The 24,458-nt window shown below is 40.4% G+C and overlaps 1 protein-coding gene across 1 annotated transcript; it reads left to right on the top strand.

The window, feature by feature from the left end:
• The first annotated feature begins 595 nt into the window (after positions 1 to 595).
• Positions 596 to 23,531, top strand: mlip (muscular LMNA-interacting protein). The gene is made up of 12 exons (XM_070977778.1): positions 596 to 655; positions 6,292 to 6,417; positions 12,375 to 12,503; positions 12,978 to 14,582; positions 15,369 to 15,440; positions 15,926 to 16,021; positions 16,107 to 16,187; positions 16,301 to 16,336; positions 17,058 to 17,105; positions 17,555 to 17,617; positions 17,745 to 17,870; positions 23,071 to 23,531. The coding sequence occupies exons 1-12, from the start codon at positions 626 to 628 to the stop codon at positions 23,281 to 23,283; spliced, it is 2,625 nt and encodes an 874-aa protein (XP_070833879.1). The 5' UTR covers positions 596 to 625; the 3' UTR covers positions 23,284 to 23,531.
• The last annotated feature ends 927 nt before the right edge of the window (positions 23,532 to 24,458 follow it).

Genomic DNA, 24,458 nt, shown 5'->3' with positions numbered 1-24,458 from the left:
CTAAAATAAAGATGCTTTCATGCATGCTTGATAAGACTGTAATGAGGTAATAGCTACTGACCCCGGTGGAGAAAAATAAGTTGGAAATGCTTGACTCTTGAAAAATTTATTCCCCATAGCAGCATTTGTTTTCTCAACAGATTTTCCGTCCAGTCAATAAATAACTTTTCGTGATCTGAGCTCAGTCAGCCAAGATATTTGTCATGTTTTCAGTGTGGCTGTACATAATATACAAAGGACCAGTGCTGGGGAGGAATGCACAACTTTCTGTCAGTCATGGAGGAAAAAAAGTGAGAGTTTTTCTCAGATAAAGACTGCAGACAGGTGAACATGGCAGGGACATGGAGCTGTGTTGCTTGTATCTCAGTGTGAACATTGTTCCTGGTGCCCAACAGGCAGACTGCTGTCTGCAAGCTATTTGTGGCTATTATGTGGCTATAAAAGGAAATCTGCGGGGCGATACACACACACACACACACACCAACAGTAATACACTTTGAACTTCATGAGACGGACTGAAAAGTGTGCATATTGCTTTCCGTATCTCCTGCTTTGATCAACATTTGAAGTTTTTCTGAAGCCTGGACACAAGCGACTTCTGCATGGGGAGGCATTTGAAGCAGAAATGGACAATTTGAATAAGAGTCTGGGGAAGGTAAGAGGATTTGATAACAGATATTTTTCTTTTGAAAATGTGAAGCAGATGAAAAACATATTTTGGGTACTTGCTGTAAGGCTGAGGTAAAATCACTGACCTGCCTCTATTTTCTGCTGACCTTTGTAGTTACAATGTCTCTGGCTTTAATTCTGTTTTTGAGATCAAGATGTTTACATAAACATAGATCCTACTGTAAAATGAAACCATTAGATTTTAATCCATCAACACTATTAACCCCTCCATTGTGCCCTCTTCCGCCTGCTGCCACCTTCCATGCTTTCACACATAAACACATAGACACACTATATACTCTGACACAGACACTTGATACTTATCCCGTCAAACAAGGATGAAGGGCAAAACAGTTGCATGAATTTAAGTAAATCCTTTACTTTCATGACATTTTAAATGATTAATAATTGCATTATACGGTCTTTATTAAGCAATAGACAAACATTCATCATCACAAATGCTGCAGCTGAATGAATCTGAGATGTTGTAACAGACTTGAAAAACCAATCATGAGCTTTACTTAAAAAAATACCAACATTTTCTCCTTAAATACTCTGCCATTGAAAACCACAGGCATTGATTTAAGTATGTGCATTTTGTCCTTGTGTCGGAGAATTCGACTCATAACATTTGTTTAGAATCTGTAGAGATAACAAAATGTGCTCAGTAGCAGCTGGCAGTGGGCTATATTTGCACACCCCATCCACTCTAGAGGGAGGGGCTGTGTGTTTGCCTGTAATTAAACTCTTTACTCAGTGACACACCCAAACTGTTTATGCTTTTGCTGTGGCACAGCATGAACTCCTCATATACATTCTGAGGAGTTCAGCGGTTTGAGATTTACAGCAGTAACTGTGCCTCATTCTGAGCAGCATCAGCGGCAAACACACCACTGAATATGTTAATAATGAATGCAGAACTTTTGGAAAGAGCTGCTTGTATTGTAGATCTACTTCTACAGAGGAATCACTGAAGCGTCAAAGAACACATTAACACACAAGATAAAGAGCTGTTTGATCATTCATAATTACAGAATAATGGACATAATCCATACCAGCACATCACTTCATTCATTCATTTGCTTCCTTGAAGTATATTTATCACTTTCTGGTTGGTCAGTATTTATGAGTGTCCCTTTAAAGAGCCCCACACAGGGTGGTCTGCTTCAGGAAATGATTTAGTACTGCTCGTTTCCAGTCTTTGGGACGGGTCCGACATGCCACAAGGAATAACTGAATGAGAGCATGCACGCAGTGAGGCGACATGTAACACAGTGAACCTGCGGTGTCTGGAAACATGATCTATGAGGACGGCATGACCTCGGCAAAACTCAACGCAATTTAACATTCAAGAGGGCTCCAATGGGCAAGTAGGAAACGCTCGCTTTAAGATTTCACAGTATAAGCTTACTCTGCTATGACTACAGAGGACATGCAAACAAGCAGGTTACATAAGAACATAAACACATAAACAAGTTTAGAAGATGGCACATGATTATTTTAGTCGCAGCATTTGTTCTGTTTCTTTATTTATAGCTGTCGTGGTATCGCTAATATAAATATCTTGGCCTTCAGAAGTAGAAGTGAAACTCTTCAGGCTCAGGATCTTTTGGTGTCATGTCACTAAGAACATCGGTGGCAGGGGATTAAGGAAAGAGGTAGAAGAAGAACTCAGATCCTTGACTTCAGTGTAAGAGTACTCCACTGCAAGTAAAGGTCCTGTATGAACAATGTTGAATAAAAGCAGGCAATTATCAGCAGAACACACGGAAAATTCTTTTTTCTACAGGCAGAGTAGGCCATGTCAGTATTAAATGATTGTTTATTAAAAGGAATACTTTCTAAATCATTTTATACTGAATATTTTAATGTTGTAGTGGCGCGGAAGTATACATTTGTATAAAATTGTGTGTGACTGTACTCAGTCATGTTCCACCAGTGCTTCAGAGACTAAATGTGCCGCATGAGTCTGTTGCGTCTTTAGAATATTTAATGAGCCATAAATGTCTAGGAAATAAGACTAAAACCCCTGGTGGGTGTATATTGTATTGAGCTCAGAAAGCCACACATCTGCTTTGAGTGCATGTGATATTTTTGGCAGGAGTGACATTATGATCCTGGGGAAAGGTAACACGTGGAGCTGCAGTCATTTTAATTCCTAACAGGACACAATCTGTCACGGACGGTGACATTTGAGGCAAATAGACATGTTTTGACAGCACATATGAAGACTGCACCTACTACCTTTTGCTTCATTTGAACCCAGACGCTCCTCTTTGTTATTCTGTCATTCTTATTCTGTTCGTATTTGGCAGTTCTTTAGCATGTGGAGTTAATGTCTGAGGCCTTACTTTGATATGAATGACAGCCTTTGGGCATACTGACTGCCCTCTGAACAGACTGAAAACACCTCTCTTGTACATGAAGATCAGCCAGACGACTCCTGGATTTTATTCTGTGGCATGCTGAAACCTTTCGTCTCTATTCTTTGACCTCGACCTGTGAGCCAGCTCCTCACTAGAACAGGTGTGCCTTTTTTTAAACATTATTTTAAACATTTCTAAATCACTATATCTGAACATGTAGCTTAAATATGTCAGAAGCACAACCACTATATATGCCACCCTAGTTCTAAAACCATTCAGACACTTTTACCGTTACGTGTCTGTTATGTACCTTTTGTGAGGTTTGCTGATATGTAATTACCCAGACCAAGAGGAAATGAGTAATAAAGCCAACGAGTGCTGCTCCGCCAAATGAAAAGCCATGCTTTTAATCTTCCAACAGACATTATGTTCCTCCATTACTGATGGTGTATAAAATAACTAATTCAAAGAAAGAGAACAGAGTACATGCAATTGGACTTGAAAGACTGCACAGTTCAGTACATGATAAATTACGTTTTTTTGAGTTTGAGTAGATATCAAAAACTCATTTTTGAAACAGTCGTCGTACAGTTGAGTCAGTTTTGAATGCTGGCATGTGTTTATCTTGCATGATGCACAAAATAAGAAATTATGAAAAACTGCTTTGAAAACCTAATTAAAACGGTCCCAGCAGGAGCCACAATATCTCATTTGAATAGTCAATGCATATTTATGTTGTAAAATTCAATTCTGAGAACAAGTCATCATTTTCTTTTGGAGCTGCATTTTATCTTCTTCCCACATTTTACCAGTCACTCATTATTATCAGAACCAGGTTGGCTGGCTGAATGTGTGCCGACAGTGAAGCTGTGAGACGAAAGGTGAAACAGAGCCTAATATGCTAATTCTCCCACTGTGACTACATCAATGAGCAGAGGATGTGTGATCCATTTTTAATAGAGTCTCAAGTATCTGCTACAATAACCTCCACTGATTAGTGAAGGAAATTTCAGTGCCCGTACCCTTCAGCTTGCATTTCGCAGATGACCTAACAACACTGCCGAGGGAAGAAGTGTGATTACTAAGCAGTGGAAGTGCTGCTGATGAGTGTGTGCTTTGATTGCTGTGTGGGAAATGGTTTCACACATCCAGACTATGAAATACCACTGAACTCAAAACCGACCAAAACAACAGATCGAAGCCCTTGCATTGCGTTTATGGACAACACAGAGTGGCTCAACATACTTTTATTACTGAGATGCACTCTTTCTGCAATTTGACAATTAGAGCCCCACTTAATTTGAATCCCCATTTAATTTGAATTTTATGGGCCTTGTTCTGTCTTTCACATATATGGGTGAATTCACAGCTCCACATCTTCATATGTTTTCAGCATGGGTGAAAATGGATCCATTAATGCCTCTCAGGAGGAGCTGAGGGACTGGCTCACCTCTGCAGACAGTACAGAGGCTTTTTCTCAGTATGGACCTGCTTCCCACAGTGGTCGTTTAATGATGTTAACCCCCAAAGTGACACAAGCCCCTTTTCAATTTGACAAGACCATGTAGTCCACTGTTTTGAAATCAAAGTGCTGTTCTTGGATAATATGATTCATGGGCTGTTTGGACTAAAAAAAGCAATTTTTAGTACTCAAAATGGTTTTAAAAATCAGACCCTGGGTGCTAAAAGCAGATCATCAATTTGGCTGTCAGGAGCAGCTGCACGTTAACCACAAAGATGTGTTTTGATTGATTTCACCTTAGTTTTGCTTTATATTTGGACTCTGTTCTTTGACATAATGTTATTTGTCTGGCAGTTTTAATGTGTTTATTTCTTGTTAATTTTGTGCAAATGATGTTTTTAACAGATGCAGTCTGATGTGTGTGTGGTTTGGGATTCTTTTATGTAAGCTGAATTGTTAATTATCATTGCTATTATGTATTTATTCGTGTATTTCACCTACCAGCACCTCTAAAGTGCTCTAGTTAACCCTTTAAATCTCATTAAATGTAACAGTATCACAACATTTTGGCTTATTTGCTTTCCTGCAGAGTTAGGTGACAAGATAAATGCCACTCTCACGTCTGTGTACTAAATATGAAGCAACAGCCAGCTGGCAATTATCTTAGCTTTGCATAAAGCCTGGAAATGGGGGGAAAAACTTTTTATTTTGTGTGCAGATACAAAATCAAACTTTTCTTGGGAGCTTAAGAGGTGCTGGTCGCCAGATTTTTTGTACCTTTGGACAGAGCCAGGCTAGTCTTGTCTCCCTGTTTCCAGTCTTTATGCTAAGCTAAGCTAACTGGCTGCTGGCTGTAACTTTATATTTATCGTACACACACGAGCACCCACAGCCTCTGTAACTGAACATGAACAAGCTTAAAGTGCAAAGTTGTTTACCAACAGAAGGGGGTTTATGTGACCTCCAGCTTGGATTCCAGGCCTGCCTTTGCTGAGTCCACAGCACTGATGTGCACCAAAACTGCGTTCAGCATGTCGGTCCACTTCACCATGTTGTTTGGTCTGCCCAGCTGTGCACACCGCGATTTATTTGATTTTGTTAAAATAGTCCCTGCATTGTTTAACACGTGTGATGATGTTCACCCTCCACCCAGTTGTTTTCAAGTTTCGGTTCTCAATGCAACACAACGGTTTGACCAACCATGATCGACAGCACTGCCATGGCTACATGTTAAGCTGCAGGTTGGTTAGTTCCTGCAGTGGAAAAGCCCATAGATATCAAAGCTTCTCAGTTTTTAGTCACCGTGCATTAGTTTAATACAAAGTAGCGCCTTTGGCTTATCTTTATAGTTTCAGTTACATAAATTTGCCATTTTGCACCTAAACTCACAAAAAAACAAAACAAAACACAAGTAACACTCATGTGAGGCGATGAGAAGATGAGCAGATTTAATTGCGACTCACTACTCCTCACTGAGTCTGGGTGTGTCAAAGCTTTGAGCTGCGGGGTGCTAAACTGCCTAATCTGTGTGTGCATGTGATGATAGATCATTAGTGGCAGGGTATAGTTACACAACCCTGTGAGGTAGAAGGAAATAAGCTATGCTAAATCTGAAAATCAGTAGCAGACATGTTGAGATTGACTGAAACACACGGGAAGAAGTCCCATTATGCTTGGCTCTCCATTTATTCTAAGTTAGAAGTGCGTGTGCTTGATAGGGAAATTACTGGGAAATTGTTATCAAGTGTGTGTGTGACACGTGGGTGATTTGATCCTCTCGTCTCTGCTTTACAGGTTTCAATAGGAGTGCCACCTGAGCCTTCAAGGTTCACATTTGTGCCGGTGGTGTGGAAATTACCAATTGAAAGCATTATCACTGAAGAACGGAGATCTGGAGCTCTGACAGGAAAACCAAATAAGGTAGAGGAGCAGCACGCACCCAGGAGATTAAAAAGTGATATCATCTGCAACTGCTATTCATTATCTGTAGCATGAGTCCTGTTTTTATTACAAACCCCTCATCAAAATGCATGTGCTGACTAAATGTTCATTTAGTAAATGACTTCCTTTGAATTGCTACTGCTATCTGCGTGTGCTTGTAGTATTTCACATCTTTCTCTGTTGTCACTGGGTAGAAAAACTTACTCTTGTCCAGTTTTGGAGGAAATTCACTCTCTCGCCAGCACTGAAAATGAGCCCACTCAGTCTGACTCCCCAGTAATCCAGTGAAAATCAAGTGACCTTGTTAACATACTTGAGCCTTTCTCTTTGGAACTGCAGTCGACCAGTGTGAGTCTCACAAACACAAATTCAGACAGCCAGGCTTTCACACATGTTTGAGGAGCAGAAACGTTACTTCTAAGCCAATGTAAAGCATTTTTTTTTCATTGAAAAAAGTTCTAAATATGTAACCTTGATGAAGAGAGATGAGTTTTTAGGGGTTTAATCAGTGCCTGCAGAAACTTCTACTAGTTGTTGAACAAAACTTGATGTAATCTAGGTTTTCAGCCTCCTGTTAGAAAATGTTCAATATTACCAGTTTAAATACACTCACACTGCTCAGATGATGACAGCATATGAGATGCATTTCACGTCAAATAGTGTGTATTGGAACAGTTCGGGACAAAATAATGTGCATGTGAGGGTGCAGGCTGTGAATAAGGAATATAGACAACATGATGAAAAGGAAAGAAAGAACTAAGAAACAAAGATTCACATAGTTCGTCTTACTGTTTCCATGCAGGTTTGAAACGCAATGGGTTTGAGCGTCATTGATTGATTTTACATCATCCAATTATTTCATGTATTCCAGGCATCTGACTCACACAGCAGACATCAATTCATCATGTTTCAAGACGTGTGTATCAATATCAAAACATATTCCTCAAGAACCTCAGGGACTGAATCAGATGTTCTCAGATTCTCTTTTTCTTGTGTGTCACTCTTTACCCAGTGATACCGCACTCACAATAAGTACATGTGGCACCGATCGAAAGTGATTCAAGAAAACATGTTTTTCACTTGAAATAATTGATTAAAAGGCAAATTATCAACAGAAACTCATAGTGTGTAAACTGCACAAAAACACACAGTGAGCAATTATATTTCTTCACAATTTTCCTTCTTTTGATCAAGTTTTTAAGTGGCATCTCACTCACCAAGTTTTTCTGACCCAACTTTATGTAGAAATGCACATAAACTGCAAATGTTCAACCTGGGGGCTGAGGTGGACCCTGGTGGTGTGGATAGTTGAAGGGGGTAATGTGCTGATGTTGATGTCGATGCGCCCCGGCTCTGGCTGCCTCGGGATAGCCGAGCGCTTCTGCTGCCTGAAGTCGGCTCGCTGGCTGCCAGCGTGATACTTCAAAGGTCTTCTCAGTGGGGGGTGGCACCGTTCGCTTCTCAACTTCCCCCACTGCTGTTTACCAAAAGGAGTGGCAGCCCTTCATGTTATTAGCCATCAATATAGGACTACTTTTTTGGAAGACTCTGAACCATGACATGTTTTAGCATTCAACCGCGAGTCCAAAAGAGCTGGGACGCTGTGCGAAAACTAAACAGAACGCACTTACAAAAATCAATGAAGCTGATGAGGTTAAACATCAAGCATTTTGTCTTTGTACTGTACTTTTCTCTAGAGTTTAGGTCAAAAGGGTTAGCTGTTTTATTTGGGGTATTATATAGAGTATTTTCTTTCCATGCATCATCAGCACTGGACTGCATATCAAGCGTTTGAACCCACATTCACCGTGCATGGCTTTACACTCATTTATTTCATTTGAGCTCCTTTTCCACTTCATCAGTTTTTGTCCATCTCCATCTGTCTCTCTTACTGTTGTCCTGACAGATGTTTTTTTTTTCTTTAGCGCAGAGCAGTGCCATCTCTTTCAAAAGCTGAAGCTGGTTATGGTGACACACTTTGCTGATTCATAACTAGTAGTGGGGGAATACATTGATCATTGACTTTTGCAAAAATAGCAATATCACCCTTTAACAATGATAGCAGTGCTGCCTTCAGAGGTTTGGTACTCACCAACTCATTAAGCACTCATAATGCAGAACAGTCCTTTGCAGAGATTTATAGTATGACAATGTTTTTTTTTTTTTTTTATCATTTCATCAAGTATTATTATTAGTATTTTGAAAGTCAAAGTTGAATCTACTTTATATATTGATTGTCACATGTTAAAACATGAATAATAATTGTAATCTGCACAGTAGCTGGTGATTAGAGTAAAATGTACAATATTTTCCTCTGAAATGTATAAAGTACCATAAAGTAGAAAAACTCATGTTGACAGCTTATTCATTGATATGTCATGTTTGTTTAATGCGTATCAAAAATACACAAAAGTGGTTCAGTTCTTCTCATCTAAATCAGATTGCAAGCAAAAAAGTGTCTTGTAAATGTTCAACTAATCTAACAAAACTAAAATTTGTCTTTAAGCCTTCTGAATCCACATCCACAGCATCCTTTGCTTTATATGAAAATGCATTCAGTGTCATCAGCGGTGAGGACTTTCTGTTAGCTTGTGTTGGCTTGAACACTGTCAGACAGTGAAGTATGATGGTCAAAGCTCTTCATGATCACAGAACTACAAAAGCATTGTTCATGTAATACTTAAATATACATGTAGGTTCAGCTACCATGTTAACCAGCAGACACAGCAGCCTGATGTTCAGTTACTGTATTCGAAGCCAGGTGAGAACACATTTAGTCTCTTTGTGAGCGTCACAAACAATCCAACAGTGCACAGGCTTTGTGTTTGTGATCTGGGTTCATGCAGTTAGATTACACCAGTGTTTTTCAACCACTGTGCCGCGGCACATAAGTGTGCCGTGGAAGTTTATCCAATTTCACCTGATTGGTGCTCTAAGGATTAGAGCACCAATCAGGTGAAATCTTCCTGTGTGTCTTTCTTCAATTCCTGCAAGAATATCAGCTTTGTGTTTGACTAAACAGGCCCAGGTTTCACACTGAGTAAATTGAGACTAGATTTTCATTATATTTCAATAAATATACTTTGTGATATTTTTGTTTGGTGGTGTGCCTTATGATTTTTCTAATGTAAAATGTGTGCCGTGGCTCAAAAAGGTTGGGAAACACTGGATTTCACAGTAACCTGTGTCTCCTCTGATGTGCTCACGTGGAGCTAAACTGTAGCACTAAGTCAGTCGGTTTTGCTTCTGCACACACTCACTCATGCTGTCGGACATTGTGCTAAAAGCTTACCATGAGAGCAAAAAATTGAACTGACAGTAATACAAATTAGAGTTAACTGTTTCTTGCGGCGTAGTTCTAAACACAGTTAACAGCTGAGTGACATTTTATTTACACAAGACAGATTAGTAATCCTGTGGCCAGACAGCTTCCACATTGAGATGCCAGAGCGCAGAATGGAAATGATTACCTGTGAGACAGACGACAGCTCATTAATCCAGCACTGTGTTTCATAACAGCCCACACCTATGTCCTATTCAAAGGAAGGAATGAATATGTGTCCTTTTACTGTGTTTCACATTAGTGAGTGGAACCTCAAGTGGTCATTATTAGTTTGTGTTCGAGGTAATGGCAGGTGAGCAGATATTTTTCTCCTGAAATACCCAGTACAACCATTCTGAGACATTCTGTTTAATTTTGTGCTGAAAGAAGGTGCATTTAGTTCAACTAATACTTAATTAAAAGTAACCAGAATTAATTGAGCGAATGGGTTTATTTTAATTTGTCAAGAACTTTAATTTGTAAGAACAATCAAATGTCATCAAATTAATTAAAATATTGTATTCATTCCAAAATGGCACTTATTTACTAATTTATCTCTTTTGCATGACCTGACTGTGCACTTTAAATATTGCAATAGCAGGATTTCCTGGCAACAGATATAAATGTTATTGTGATTTTGGAAAATGTTAATTATTATGATCATAATGATATCACCAGTCCTAAGACATGTCAATCGGTTTGCGTTTAATTTTAGGTATAAATATAACAGCTTTTGAGACACAGCATGATGATATTATTTGCATGAACCACCATTTATGTTACAGTCCCAGGAATAGTGTCACTGGCAGCCTTTCATCTGTTTGATTACTGATGATCTACATTAATCTAAAAGAACAACAGTGGGAGAATTACATCATTAATTTAGATAACTGAAGGGTGTCAGTCTCATGTGGTGTCAAATATATATTTTTAGGATCATAATTACCATAAATGTGGGAGTTCATGTCAGTAATGATGCTTGTCATAAGCAGTTACCCTTTTAGCTCCACTTAATTGTCGCACATATTATCCTGGAATATTCCTTTCAGTCGAGCTCGCACACAGACCACAAACACTTGAATCATATCCTACAGAACATAACGACCCAAATTCATGTTTTGGTCAGATAACATGAAACTGCAGCCAGTTTAGATTCAAATTGTCTCGTGATTATTTATTCTGAAATTATGTAAATCTTCCAAAAGCCATGTAATCCTGTGATGCTCTGGTATGTAATGTCATTTACACACCAGCTAATTATGAAGGTAGAGTCAGGAGGCATTTAGCTTAATTTAGCATAAATGCTGCGAGAAGAAAATGCCTGGCTTTAAATTATAGCATGATTTAACAAATGAGATATAATGTGTTAATTTGTGACCTTTAGAGGTGCTGCTGGTAGACAGACTTTTTACTTTTGGACAGAGCCAGGCTAGCTGGTCTTTATGCTAAGATAAGATAACCGGTTGATGACTGTGGTCACTTTTTAATCATCATCTATCTTTCAGGAAGAAAAAGAAAGTGTCAAACTCTTGACATTTACTTTACATTACTGCATTTTAACATTCTTTAGGAAAAAAAAAAATATGTAAGATTTCTTTGTTTTGTTTTTTTTCTACCACATGCTGACAATTTTTTTCAGTGCCTGATTATCAAGGGTGGAAACTAAGTTAAGTAAAAATTTAACCTTGCACAGTACTGCTCCTCCACTTTAGTTCAGAGGAAATATATACAAAAAACACATTATAGAAGATGCTCTCTGGTCAGGTAAGAATATCTTCCTTCAGCTAGCTGTGTACACAACAATAATGAGAGGTGACCCTTTAATCCCTTTACTTTCATTGATTTTGGGACAATAATATGCTCACATTTTCACTCGCATTTGATTGAGTTTAAAGGATTTGGGAGCAGGAGGAGCTACTGTAGAGTTAAATGAGTGTGTATTCCTCAGCTGTGAAGGCCCTTATTAGGGAAAGACAACACAACAAAGCTGAAAACTCCAATGAGACTGTTCTCACCAGAAAAATTACAATAAAGGTCATTATTCCAGACTTTTGACTGATGTTCTCCTCTCAAGCAGCCTCCTGTGGCCAATTTGAAAAACAGCTCACACTGGCTCTTAGCAGTGCAGAGAAACCTTTTCGGGATGGAGTGAATGACTGGTTGTAAAAGACATCAGAGTTTGACAGTGGACTCCTGTGTTCACATCTTTTTTTTTTTTAATCACGGCCTCTAACTTACCTAAACTTTAACCAGACAGTTTTCATTGCCTAAATTTAGCTTTAGGTTGGACGACATGCTGACTCTGAACATAGCTCCTGTATGTAGGATTTTACTGTTAGACAAACATGTTGGAGATATTTACCTCTTGTCATGTATATCACTTCAAGCTTTAAAGCTGTGTGTTCAGTTCCTCAGTTGTTCAGTCGTGCACATGAATCATGTCCCTCACCAGTGTCAGCGGGACATGTGCGTGTACATGTGAATTATATGTGTGGGACATGCGAAACCAAGCACACCCCTGAGCTCAGAGAGGCTGGCTGAAGTGCTCCTCGGGATTTCTCGGGTTTCACTTGCTCAGTTCCTCCTAAACCTTTGCTTCATTTTCTCCTGTCAGAACGTAGCGGTGTCCCATGAGGAGACAACCAGGGAGACCATGTCAGACAGGGAGATATTCAAAGCTGAGAAAGTCTTTATTAAGGACTCTGTGGAGGGAGGAGAAGGAAACACAGGGACAAAACTTCAAGTAAGTACAACATGCGCACACTCAATGTCATGTGCAACTAATGACAAAGAGCTTTGACATTTACAATATAGATATGTGTGTGTGAGTGTGTGCACTGTACAGATACTGTGGAACGTATTTATGCATATTCTCTTGTCAAGTTGACATATTTCATTAAAAACTGACATGACTGTCCAATGTGGGAATTAATTGCCTTTCATTCTGACAGTTTAATCAGATCTGGATCATAACTTAACATACTGAACTAGTACCATTCAAAGGATCTACTCTATAATAGATTATTTTAGTTCCCCTTTTACAGAGTGTCAGATGATCAAAGTACTTTTCCTGAACAAATTAAATGCAACAGACAGAAATTGTTCACTTGCTATAAATTTGATTTGCAGGTCACAGCCTTTGCTTGAAGTGAAAGTCAGATAAAGCGAAATTGCAGTTTAGTTGCCATTTAATTAAAACCCCCCCTTTTTTTTTCAGTTAAAGCCGTCACCGGGTCACGTGAGCCTCCCTCAAACCAAAGCCTCTCCTTTGGTCAGCGCTCAGTCTGAAAATACGCCCAACCATGTAGCCGCCGGGACAGCCTCTATGGAAACAGCTGTTGATAAACACAGGGGCATTTCCCAGCAGTGGTGTCACGATACCTCTGGACTCGCTGAGGTTAGCTCAGGTTTCTTTGCAAATAGAGCGTGTGTGTCAGAAGACAGAACAAGCCCCACATATTCTGCAGACCTGTTCCCCACCCCGGCTTCATCCAGAGAGTCCATCCTCTCAGAAGGGTCAGACAGAGAGAAGAGCTGGTCTGCTGCACTGCCGTCCTCTGTGGCGTCTCCTGTCTCTTTCAGCTGCACTGTCTCTCCGTGCTCGTCTGTCCTCTCTGGCATCTTCTCCCCTGCTGTCGTCCAGATCAAGAGGCACTTTCTCGCGCCTGGCTCCAGTCTGATTCACATCCCTCAAAGTTGTTTCTCATCCTGCGAGAGCCTGTCCTCTTCTGTCTGTCCCCAGTCCCCTCCTCCCCGGCACCGGCCTCCTCTCACCCGACTCTCCCTCCTCACTGCCATCCTGAGAAAAGGCCGTCTTCCTGTTCTGTCCCCTGCTCTGCAGAGGCCTTACACCCCCTGCTGGCCTGTCAACCCCGTGACTCTGTCCTTCTGTAACGCCTGCTCAGCAGCCTCCAGCGTGGCCTCCATTCCCCTGGAGCTTTCCTCCCGGTTCTCCTCATCAACGTCTGTAGATAGTCAGAGCCACATTCATAGGGAGCCTAATAGATGCATCACTGCTCCTCCACCTGTGCAGTCACAGGAGCTCAGCAGACCATGCAACAAAACTCAACTGAAAAGATGCTCGGAGCAGATTCGCTCAAGCAGCGCACCTCGATGGGAGGAGGTTATTTCACCCCCGCTGGTGAAGAGCAGAACATTAACCCGAACTCCGCCCCCTCTGTTTTGCTCAAAACTCAAATCTGTTCCTCCACCAAAGCATGAAGACTGCGCAACCTCCAAAAAACTGCAACACACACACATCTCCTTTTCTAAGTCGCCTGAGCTGAAGCCCAGCAACGCTCTTATGCACCTTAAGGGCCACGCAGAAAACAACCTTAAAAAACACATCTCCCCATCCTCTGAACTTATGAACAAACAAGAGACCTCTGCACCCCAGAAATGGAGTCACCCGCCAAATTCATCTCTCTCAAAGCTTCATTTGCTTTCCCAACAACTGAGATCTCCTCCTCAGCTTCAGCCTTCACGCTCACCCGGTGTCACGCGCACAGACCCAGCATCACCTCTGCCTCTTTCACACTGCACCACAGGAAGTTATGAGTCAGGGAGGAGCTTCCCTGATCTCAAAAATACAGCAGCATCACAGGGTTTTCACAAAGCTCACTGCCTGTCTCCTTCCCGCTACACACCCATCTCTTTCCATGGATGGTCTTCACCCACCAGCTCCCCTACGCCTACGCCCTCTCCTGCTCCACCAGTCAGAGACCTCACCCCGTCCCCTTCTCTCTCTCTGCGCTCCACGCCCTCCCCAAGGCCGGGGAGTGGAATATCAGACTGCAGTGACAGGCAGGGTAAAAAAAGAAAGGTAGCCGCTCTGCTTGCCATACGCATGACTTGTTTAAACTGAGGATATTGCTTAATATGTTCCCTGTGATATGTTGTTCTCCCACGCTACGTAGTTAAAAACAGATTTCACTCACTTGATAGCTGGATATCAAGTACTGTCCTCTGTGTGAGGCTGTTTTTAGACTTCTGTTTGTCTTCGCCCTATCATTTATTGATGTTGGTACAGATCTTTGCTTCGCAGAGATTTCAGTCATGCTGAACATTTCTGGATTTTAATGATTGGCATATTTGAAATGTCTTATGTCAAAGCAATCTCTGTAAAAATCTAAATCAAAACTCTGGTTTCTAGGCCAAACATACGGCTGAAGTTAAGTAACACTGTGCACTGTTCTGAGTGTTAACCTCCAGAAATCCAATTTATGTAGTTCAATAAAACTTGACGTGGTGCACAGTCGTCTAGTTTTTTTCAACTGTCAGTATGGTGAAGTTGGTTGTAACTTAACTTTTGGCGACAGTTGCAGTCAAATGAGTCAGCGACATGGCGGTGCATTTTCCAGCAGTGTGAAAGCAGACTGATAAGACTCAGTATTGTTCTTGCCACTGGGCTTCTGGAGTGTGGCTGACTGTTTTGCATGATTAGTAGCCTGCAGCAGTGTGAGATAAAGCATGCCCAAGAAAAAAGTAAAAAACATATGATGAATTTCCACGAAACATTCCACTAAGTCTATCTTAAGTAAAATGCAGACATTTGCATTGTGAATTCATTTACATTCATTACCTCCTTGTCTCTCTTTAATAACTCCAGACACACAAGATCAAGCTAAGCTACAAGTCGCTCGCTGCAATTCCCACAAACACCCTTCTGTTGGATCAACAGGTGAGTTGACTGTAATCCCTCAAATTCATCTTGTTATCCTAGTTAAATATTCAGCCATATGAAACTCAAAAGCTGTAAAGTTTCCTTCAAAAAGGGAGATTTTCTATTAAAAAAAATAATAACCTAAAGTCCCAACTCATCAGTTTCTGGGGAGAATTGCATTTTGTAATTACAAAAAAATTGTTCGGCAACAAATGACAGAAAACTAATTTCATAAGGATTTACAGACAATAGTGTCGATATTGCATGTGAAAGAGCTTTTAAACCTGAGTAAAAGTCCAATCATGCTCAAAGAGACATGAAAAATGGCGTATTGCTGTGTTATTCACACTGCAGTTTTGAGCTGCGGAGGAGAGAGAGCTGTCTGTGAAGAATACAGAGTGGATGAAGATGAATCTGGAGGAAATGTTTGCAATGTCTGAGACTACTGTAAAACCACTCAAAGAAAAGCAGCTCAGCCTGTTCACTCTGCGTTGCATTCACAGGCAATAGACGAGCAGGTGGAGAGAGAAGAGAGGCCGTGTGACATGACGGACAGAGGTGTCACGTCGGACAGAGGTGCTGCAGACACCCACGCTGAGGTATTACTACTCACGCTGCAGCTGGTTTTCACTGCACTCTCAACTCAACGGAGTGGTGACGTCAATAACGCTTTGCTTCCTACAGCTGTGCTCACCTGCCCAGCTCCGGCAACAGTCTGAGGAACTTTATGCTGTTATTGATGAGATATTGGCAAATTCCACTCCAGTGAGTTCAATCAATTATATCTTAGAAAATTAAACATGTGCAAATGCTGATTTGAAAAGTGACTTTTTTTTTTTTTTGCCATCTTTATGTGCAAAACATCCCGGTCACTGCAGCCCTCCAGGTCATCAACTCCCAGCGCTGGTCTGCAGGTAAAGTGTGTTTCCTTAACAGCATGCGACACATATTGAAAGCTCATAAAATCTTGATTTCCCCCTTAAGTTTCTGAAAGACATAGTCCTGAGAGACTATGCAAGCAGGTTATTATGACCCATAACACCTTTTAGTGGCTGTAGTAATTATGACGAAAGCAAAGGAGGAAGTAAGGTTATGTAGTGTAAAGAGCAAGAAGGTCCCCATGTGGAGTAGGTGGGGTGGATGGATGGGTCAAACAAACACACCCAGGAGGCCACTGCTGGTGTCCTGTGTGAAATCAAAAGTCAATGTAGACTTGTTTTAACTTACGTAACGTACATAAGTTACGTAATGCATGTGTAAATTCTGTATATTAATCCAGAATCTTTTCCTGAACTGTGACCGTTTCACAACATTAACCACATGGTGATGAAGGTGTGGTGCCCCTGCCTTTGGTTCTCTCCAATGGTCATCCATGTTGGTTTGGGAGTCACTGGCAATCAGCTCCTCTTAATGTATTTAGGTATGAGGATGTGCTGGAGAAAACTTAACTTGCAGCCACTGCACAATTTTGTTCTGCTTCACTACTCACTATCTTCAAAGTTCAGATGAGTGCATGCGACGTATCCATCAAGGATGTCTCTTCATCTTCCTTTTTGTCATTTTTTACATTTTCCCACCAGATGAGGCTTGTGTAGCTATTGTTTGGTTTCAATTCTGTCTCTTTTTCACTTTCAGCAGAACAACTCTTCATTTCCAAAATCCTTGGGGCGTGAAACCAAATATGTGAGTAGCATTAACTTAGTCTGTTGAATTAAAGTAAAAGAGAAACTCAGGATTGTACCCCTGCAGGACAAACATAGCAGCCCACTTTGGTCCTGCTTATTTAAAAAGCTTATTTAGAATTTAAACTGAGTGCAAACCACCACAGGATAAGTTACTTACGACAAAACAGAGGGCAGATGTTTATGCATGTCCACCACCAGAAAACATCTGTAATGACAAACTACTGTTAACACTAGTCAGCTTTCTGTTATCATTTCATGGTGGCAAATATATAGTTCTCTCATTTTTTATGCATAAATTTATTAGAAATGGATTATAAAGTATCTTGCTGAATTCACAAAGATGAGGTTGGATCATTTCAAGTGTTCTTCTATAAGTTTCTTATATCAGCATTTCAGTTTTGTTAGAGATACTAGTAACTATGTTTTACTTCCACATTGTTTATGCAGGCATCTTTATGCAGCTTGCACCCTTCTACTGGTGGGGAAAGAAGCCTTATACATCCTAAAAAGGTACACATTCAATTAATATTTGATCAGGCTTTAGGCAACTTCTACAAAATTAATGTAAAGAGTCTCTGAAATCTGTTTGTGAGGATCAATTCCCCCTTGCTGTCAAATCCTGAATTCCTTTGTCCAGACGAAGCCTGGGGTTATTCGCCCAATGACGGCCATTCCAAGACTGACAGTGGAGGATGATGAAGAATTTCATCCAAACCCCTTCAGACAGTCTGACATCAATCAAACCTTAACTGACAACAGAAAGGTATGCTGGTAGCATTAGGTCACATTACAGTGCAGGAATCTGTGTATATTTATGTTTTCAAACCCACACAGTAGTTATAGTTTTAAGTGACACCAATATATCAAAATCTGTCTTTTTTTGTATCACTCACACTCCTCATGGCTTTAAAATGTGGTTCTTAAAAGTGTCTCATCAATTTCATGGCAGTTACAGTTGACTCCTAGTTTGACAGCTTCATGACAGAAAAAAGTCCCAGAAAGAAACTTCTCAAACTATGATCCACTCCTCTGCTGGCCATCCACCCCCTACTGTGTGGTGTAGGTGCTGTTCGTACTAAGATATTCTAAACTTGTCCTCACTCCAAAATGACAGAATAGGTTGTTGGCCAATGACTCCCAAAATGATGCATATAACCATTGGAGACAACCAGCAATGGGCACACATACTCATAGAACTGGAGTTACATCCAGTAACTATTTAACATTGTGAACCGGTTGCAGTTTTAAATGTGTGGTTAAGGTTGTGAAATGGTCACAGTTTGGTTAGGTTTAGGAAAAGGTCATGGTGGTTGAGTTTGTTATGGAAATTAAATTATGTACCTAAGATGACCTCATAAAAGGGAAAACAAGCCAACGTTGACTTTTGGTTTCACATAGGACATGAACAGGGGTCTGCTGGATGAAAGTCCTAATGTGATGTTGGGGAAATGTAGACTGCTTCTATCCATCTATTAAACTGAAGCTGCCTCCTCTATGACAACGTCAATAAGATATTAAGCTTAATGCTGTTTCTTATTTTAGAGTAACAGACTGCTGTTTTCATTATAATATCTTCTATAGCATGACCTACAGCTGCCCCGTGTAGGTTCTGTTCTCGAACATCATTTTACTTATTTTGCTGAAAAGTTAGTTTATTCCAAAGAAGTTGGATGATTCCCTGCAGTCAGCCGTATCACCGTCTCCTCTCCTCATGTTTGATATTTCACCACGTCGTCTGTCTCGTTAGTCAGCCTTGTCAAATCCTGAGAGAATGATTCCTTCACAAACTGAGATCCCGGCGTGTTTCCAAACCTCTTCTGGTCAAACAACTTAAACTAGAGAGCTTTAGAGAGTTGCTTCTGCCCAGCTTTTCATCTTCTTGGAAGACCCGGATGCAGGGTGTTTGGCAGAGTGTTTGTGCACAGCGATAGAGCGGTTAAGGGGATTTCATTGTTTTGCTCCACCGTTTGTCACTGTGACAGTTCATTGAAACTGACGTGGATTCAACCGCAAACTTTCACCAGACACTTTTCAAGCAAGCAGGGGGGTTTTTGGTAAAACATTTTTGGTCAAGCATTGCTTTTAAAGCGTTATTTTAAGAAACGCAAAAACCTCAGACAGTGACTGCTCACGTTAATTGCTCTTTACTCTGCCTGAGAGCATGTCAGTCACAGCTTAAGTTTTCCTGCTGAGGAGAGGAAACAGGAGCGTTATCAGGAGACTAGATGAATGTGTGACATTTTATCAGCCAAACCCTTTTTCACTGGCAACAATGGCAGATAAAATATGCACATTTAAATTGCACAAAAATCACAGAGATTTGGTCTGGGCTGCACAAAAGGGAATCATGTTTTTGAAATGTGCTGCGATGCAACAGCCACTGACTTGATGACAATGCCCTGCAGCTTCTGGTGCAAGAACTGTATTTTTCTCACTGTGTTTGTGTTTTTCAGTGTTTGCACATATCATTGTTCCACATCCCTACTTATATACCTTAGTACAAACTTCCTTATCGTGCAAGTTTTTGTTTCCCATATCCTTTTCACATAATGTGACAGGGGAAAAGAAAATAATTGAAATCATTAGTACCACCACTGTAAAGGATTTGACATCAAATTATTAGGCCACTACAGCATAAAGAAAGGCAGATTTTCTTCTGTAACACTGAGGCGTCAGCGCAATTATCGTCTCAGCCTTGTCCATGTGTTGAATATGAGATTCACTAAATGTCAAGGTCAAAATGATTGACTCTCAAGAACAAGATTTTCAGATATACAATGAACTGATGGGACACTTAAACCACAACCATGTCAGTGAGTGCACGCTTTCAGCAATCTTCCATCAGAGAGGTTTTTAACTCGTCAACGCTCTTGACATGTTTGACACTGAAAACACTGTTTTCCCTCTGGAGGGCAGCCATTTAGCTCCCGAGAAACAACAAATGGCAGGATTACTGATGCACAGACTATTGGTAGCTTATTTCCAAGGCTATCATGGTGAAAAATATTAATATGCAGAGTGTTTGGATCTCAGAGCTGTGACATTTATATTCAGAGTGCGATTCCTTACCTTGGCACGGTCGACTGTGTGTGGGTTATAATGCTGTTGTCATTTAACCTCAGAGCTTTGATTCATATCAGTCAACATTATTCATGGAGGTAATCATTAATTAATTTCAGCATTGTGTTAATTCAGGACGATGGAATTTTAATTTGCATGCTGTTGATGCTGTTTTGTTCTTACAAACGCCTCAGTGCTACACAGTCACTTACTGGCTTGTGCAAGACCATTTCTGATCAAACATTTCTGATGAAAGTTTGCAGGGATGATGAAGGAAACTTTGAGTAAACTTAGAGGACGTGCAATTGCATTTTCAAAGTTTGGATATGTGATTTGATATCATTAAATGAATAATTATGTACACTGGAAAATATGCTCATCTAGAGTAGTAAATGTCTGTACAGGACTGTTAATTTCATTACCAAACACTACGACAAAATATGTCGCAGCAACCTTCGTTTCCACGGATGAGACAATGACGAGTCAGCACCAACTTCATGAATGTGAATATATCAACATGCAGTATTGTTGACAAGAGAGGACGAGACAGAGAAAATGTAATCTCGTTGCGGTGATTAAAAAAGAGGTGACAGCATATTACAGACTTTTTTTTTCAGTGCAGCAGGAGAACTGTGCAGACATCCATCGAAGAGACACCAGGTCAATTTGAATCGCTGTAAATATTAGAGATGTGGGCAGCAGTTTAGAGGTCTGATATCAGGCTAATTAATACTTCAACGCATCCTCATACCTAAATGAGTGTATAGGTTGACTGCCAGTGACTCCCAAAACGATATATATGACAGTTCCCATAAATGACTTGGAGAGTACCAGCGACCAGTGTCCTGGACCTTCATCCTACCAGACTTTCATCACTGTGTAGTTCATGTTGTGAAACAGTGACAGTTTTGTTATGTTTACACATTAAAAGTGTTTGGTTAGGTTTAGGAAATATGATGGTTTGGATTGAAATAAGTACATTACTATTATACTCTACGATTACGAGATGCAACTTAAGTATGTTTTATGTTAAAATCAATCAGAGCACGAACAGCGGTCTCCTGTCAGGGAGTCCTGTTTTTGTTTGACCTGTTCCTCCACTCCAAAAATTACCACGGTCACTGGAAGCAGCGGCCTAACAACAAACATAAATATGGGTTGCAGTAACCTACTTGCACAGAGAACCTATGCAGGGCTGTTTTTCTAATGAGGATGGGCTGAATATTTACTGTGCACATTGACCTTTAATGATTAAACATTCAAGTTATCTTCCCTTTGGAGAGTTGTGCCATCGGCTTGACCTTCACTTCCACCCTCATGTTGTAAAATATATCTGGTAGTCATATGTGCAATAGATATGACTGCTGTCACATTATTAAAAAAATGGCACATATTTTTGCTAATGACGTTATACTGACACCTGTCAGACTAGAAATTTTAAAGCCAAAATAGATTTTCACTTTAAAAGACAATAAGTGGACAATGTTATTTGCATCAGGAAACTTGAGAGCTCCTGAGAGCCTGAGAGCTCACACCCTTTTAGTAGGGTCTTTTTTTTTTTCATTAAGAAAGAAACCTGAGCAGGAAAGACACGGGGGCGTCTTTCCTGCTGTGGTTTCTTAATTGTTATTATGCCAGCCTCATCTCAGGCCTCAGTCTTGCTTCACTGTGTCTCACTCTTTCACGTCAGTCATATGTATCTTCTGGGTTTAGTTTTCTCTGTGGAGCTGCTTTATTATGCTGCCTGCAGAGGTTTTCCTGCTTTGATTTAACTTGGGTGCATCTCAAGAGGAAAATAGAAGAATATAACCATCTGTAGCAAAACATGATCTAATACAAGAGCCTGTCTCGTCCCCAATGCTTCAAAAGCTGATTTTTGTCACATCCCTCGAGATACACTGAGCTTTGAACAAACTCCAATGTAAACCCATCCTGGGCAATATTAGACGTTCATAGCAAGAGCGACAAAGTCCGTGGAGAGGTGGAGGTCAGGGCAGCAGCAGCAGCACTCTCTTCGGAGTGTTTAAATTATGTAGAAATAGTAAATAAATTAAGAAAAAATTAAGAGTAACTGTGGGTCATATTTGACAAGCGATCTGCTGGAGGCAGGAAAGGAAAGCAGATGTAATGGTAAAAAGGTCAGTCTATCAATTTGAAAGAGACAGATTTAATTAGGAAAAAAGACCATAAAGGAATTTACTGCAGCTTGCTATAGCTGTTTTTTCTTTCTTATGACTTTATATTTCCATTGTTGGTAACGGGCCATCTGTCTTTGGCCAGGGGTTAGGGTTCAACAGCTTTTTTAACGTGCAAAAAAATTTAAAAAACAACATGTAAATATGAAAATCATGGAACTCCAAGGCAACACTCACCATTGTCTCCTGCATCCAGTGGCTGTGCTGGAGAAGCAAAACATGCATACCACGACCAAGGCTCTGTACTGAATGTACAGACATGAAATAGATATTTATCTTTTCATCCTACTTCTGTAAGCCAGCAAGATCATGCTTTCTTTCTTTCAAAAATAGTGAATAGTTGAAATAGTTGAAACTTGTAGTAAAAAATGCTGTTAAACGTGATATGGTGATGCAATCATACACCTTAATTTGAAATTTTTAGTTTTAGTAAAATCGAACAAATGATGAGCAGGTGACTGAAGTCACCATCCAATCCAGAGAGATAATTGTCATTTATGATCAAATACAAATGAATATTCATCCAAGTGAAAACCCCACGAGAGCTCAGAGAGAACTCATTTTAAAGCAATTTCACCGTGGGATGAAGTCAGTCTAAATGACATATCACTTCCAGAAACTGCTGGAACCTGCACAATCCTAATTGCTGCTGATTTTTCTAATATAAATGCATGAACTGGGAGACAATTGTGTCATTTTCTATTTCAGGTGGAAGCAGGAAAAGATTTTTACACAAGTTCAAAAGGACAAACCTTGAGAGAGGAGAGGAAGCCTGACAGAAGAACTCCATTCACAGTGTTTGACCTGCAGATCACTGAGCCTGAAGACCAGATCAGTCACCCTGTTAAAGATGCTTCAACATCTTTCAGTCCTACAGAGGGGCGGATGGAAGCTTTCTCATATTTAAAGCATCAACACTAGAATGATTTTTCATTGAACAGTTATCTGCTATGACACAATCAGCATTACACAGTTAAAGGAGGAATGACAGGTTAACTGGACCTTATCTGAACTAGTGAATGAGTGCATGTCCATAATGTATGCAAGACTATTTCCAGCAAGGATTTAATGCCTCACAGAGATGATAAAAATGGCTGCAACACACCTTTCCCTGCGGCCCGCTCTCACAGTTACTGCTGCACTGCCTGCCAAGCTTTCCATTCACACACGGTACAAACATAGTTTGCACAGATAACCAGCGGCAACATTACCACTCAAAAATTGTTGTAATTTTTGAGACCAGGGCTCCTTGATTTCAGACAGAGGTAGTCAAAAGCAGACATTCTAGCTGACAACTGTCAATCTTTCCATCTCAAATAATAACTGTTAGTGGCAGATTTTATCGGCTGTAGCCGAACATGACATGTAAGAGACTGAGGGTAAGGGGCTGCTCGTTCATAGGGGTTTAAAAGGTGAGAGATTAACAGCCTTTGAATGGTGCCTAGTGTTGGAGATTTAAAAGGCGCCTGTCCACACTACAGGGGAAAGTAGAGAAATGCAACACAATGCGAACAACAATTAGGAGACACAGTTTTTAATGCCCACAGAAACAGAAGCACAAAATTGCGGACTGTTCCGCTCCTTGAGGGCATATACTGGTCTGCAGAGCTTATCAGTCTCGTCACCTCCGGCATCATTGTTGAATTAAAATAGTTTCACCAATTTAAAGAGCAAAAAAAGCTTTTCTCTGAGTAAACGAACCGTATAACAAGAAATGAACAACTTTCACTTGTGTGTAGTATGGCTACATCAGGACACAAACGTCCAGTCAAAAGTAAATCACATGCTCAATGCCTGCGCCATCAAAGCTACAGCTTGATGAGAAACCAGAGACTACACAATACTTTGTATTAGCATGTGTGGATGCAGTGAAAAGAGATCTTGAGAGAAGTTCAGACCCTGCTGGCTTTCTCACACTTCACAGCAGGCCAATTAGGGCATGTGGAGAAATCCAAAGCTCGACAGACCTGCTGTGCCCAGTTATGGCTGCTAAACTATGACTGGACAACTGTTCTTCTGAGGGATGGGTTTAGTCAACGATCAATTGGTGCAAAACATCCAAGATCAAAGAGAGAAACCTCAACTGTGAACTCATA

This window comes from Chaetodon trifascialis, chromosome 13 (genome assembly GCF_039877785.1).
Source record: "Chaetodon trifascialis isolate fChaTrf1 chromosome 13, fChaTrf1.hap1, whole genome shotgun sequence".
In the NCBI taxonomy this organism is placed as follows: Eukaryota; Metazoa; Chordata; class Actinopteri; order Chaetodontiformes; family Chaetodontidae; genus Chaetodon; species Chaetodon trifascialis.
Note: the sequence above shows the minus strand (reverse complement) of the source record. Positions and strands in the feature narration are given on the sequence as shown.

Excerpts from the sequence above, each read along its gene's own strand:
- mlip (XM_070977778.1), top strand. The coding sequence starts at position 626 with ATGGACAATTTGAATAAGAGTCTGGGGAAG. Across the intron at positions 16,188-16,300 it reads TATTGGCAAATTCCACTCCA|CCCTCCAGGTCATCAACTCC; the intron begins GTGAGTTCAATC and ends CGGTCACTGCAG. Across the intron at positions 17,618-17,744 it reads GCCTTATACATCCTAAAAAG|ACGAAGCCTGGGGTTATTCG; the intron begins GTACACATTCAA and ends TCCTTTGTCCAG.